At 49.2% G+C, this 1,905-nt stretch overlaps 1 protein-coding gene across 1 annotated transcript in view; it reads left to right on the top strand.

Annotated features, from left to right (window-relative positions):
• Positions 1-1,122: 1,122 nt before the first annotated feature.
• The window catches only part of P2RY13 (purinergic receptor P2Y, G-protein coupled, 13), a 1,031-nt gene continuing 248 nt past the window's right edge, over positions 1,123-1,905 (top strand). Inside the window, 1 exon segment of the mRNA XM_010151187.1 lies at positions 1,123-1,903. Coding sequence (XP_010149489.1) covers positions 1,123-1,903 — 781 coding nt within the window.

Below are 1,905 nucleotides of genomic sequence, written 5' to 3'. Positions count from 1 at the left end.
CGTAGGTATGTTGGTGGTTCAGGCTGGAGAAGAGGAGGCTCAGGGGACACCTTGTCGCTCCCTACAAACTCTGGTCACACATTTGGTGACCAGTGCTGTCCAGAACAGGGAATTCACACACAGGGACAAGAACTCAGAGCTACATTCGAGGATTATCCTGGAAAACTGCCAGGGAACACGCTGTGTTTGTTCATGCCACTTGCTAAAGGAGCCAAATCACAATGGCCCAGCGCAGGAGCCGCCTGGTCCGCCCCACACAAACGAACACCCAGCAGATGTGCCTCTCCTCATGGAAACATCGCTGTTTGCTTTCTTAGTAGAGGAGAGGGGAGTGTACTTTCTGACAGAGAGCAAAAGGAAGAGAGGAAAGCAACAGCTAATGGGATTAACTAACTCAGGCGACACATGAAAATGGGGAAGGAAACACCACAGCACACCAACAGAAAACGTCTCATCTTTCTACACATTTCCCCATTCTTCATACTTTGCTGAAGGCTCCTGGCAGCAGAGGAGCAGCGGCTGGACCTCAGAGAGCCGAAGACCCCTCGGAAACACTCGCCGCCAGCTCTGCCCAGGTACTTGCAGGACGGGAGGGTTCACGCGGAGCGACGGGCACGCGGGCGTCTGGCTGCGGATGGAAGAGGCTGATAACCACCAGTGTGTGTCTTAATGTGAGCACGTTCCTAAAGTTAGCGCTGAGAAGGGAAAAACGGTGCGTGCTTGGGGACAGATGCCAGAGTCGCTTCCCCAGAAGCTGCCTGGTTTTGGGCCACAACTGTAAACTTTCTCTTCAAGGTTAAAATACATCTCCGTGTAAAGACAGTTGGTGCTCTAGGCCATCTGCTGTTACACCTTGCTGGTATTTACCTTAGGCTTCCATAATGAATATCTATACCATTTCCACCCTTCAACAGACGTGAGCTCGTAAACAGCTTAAACCTGGGTAAGGATTTAGATTTTCTCTGACCTAGAAGAGAAATGGGTTGGTTTATTCAGTGCACGTTCAGGTTTTGTGTTTATTTGTGTAACGCTGCCAGTCGCCGTAAGGAACATGCAATTTTAAATACGGAACATTATGTTTTATGTGCTCTCTCTCCTTTTCACCCAAGCCTATCTCAAACAATGGGAGACTTCACCAACGGGAGTGCTGGCGGTAACTCCAGTGGAGCATCCTCCCCGGCATCGTGCCACCGAGACACCACAGTCACCCACCTCGTTTTCCCAATACTATACACGCTCGTCTTCCTCCTGGGACTCGTCCTGAACAGCCTGGCTTCCTGGGCTTTCTTCCATATTCCAAGCACATCAACTTTCATTGTCTACCTGAAAAATATCCTCGTTTCTGATTTTATAATGACCCTGATGCTTCCTCTGAAAATCCTGACGGACTCTGGCCTGGGACCGTGGCAGCTCAAAGCCTTTGTCTGCCGCTTCTCGGCCGTAGTACTTTACGACACCATGTATATTAGCATAGTGCTACTTGGCCTCATCGCCTTCGACAGATTTCTCAAGATTGTGCGACCTTTTGGGAAGTTCTGGGTGCAAAACCTGACCTCAGCAAAGATCCTTGCGGGTCTGGTCTGGCTCTTCTTCTTCGCTCTCTCTCTGCCCAACATGATCTTATCGAACAAGAAAGCAACGCCGCAATCCGTGAGAAAGTGTGCCTCCCTGAAGAGCTACTTCGGACTCAAATGGCACGAAGCCGTCAATTATATCTGTCAGTTTGTCTTCTGGACCGTTCTCATCCTCATGTTGCTATTTTATGTAATTATTGCCCAAAGGGTGTACGAGTCTTACGTAAAAACACGGAAGAAAGACAACAAAAACGAAAAAAGGATCAAGGGGAAAGTATTCATCATCTTCACGGTGTTTTTCTTATGCTTCGCCCCCTTTCACTTCAGCAGG

The sequence above is a fragment of the Eurypyga helias genome, unplaced genomic scaffold (genome assembly GCF_000690775.1).
Source record: "Eurypyga helias isolate BGI_N326 unplaced genomic scaffold, ASM69077v1 scaffold38224, whole genome shotgun sequence".
NCBI lineage: Eukaryota > Metazoa > Chordata > Aves > Eurypygiformes > Eurypygidae > Eurypyga > Eurypyga helias.
This window is presented reverse-complemented; position numbering and strand designations above follow the sequence as displayed.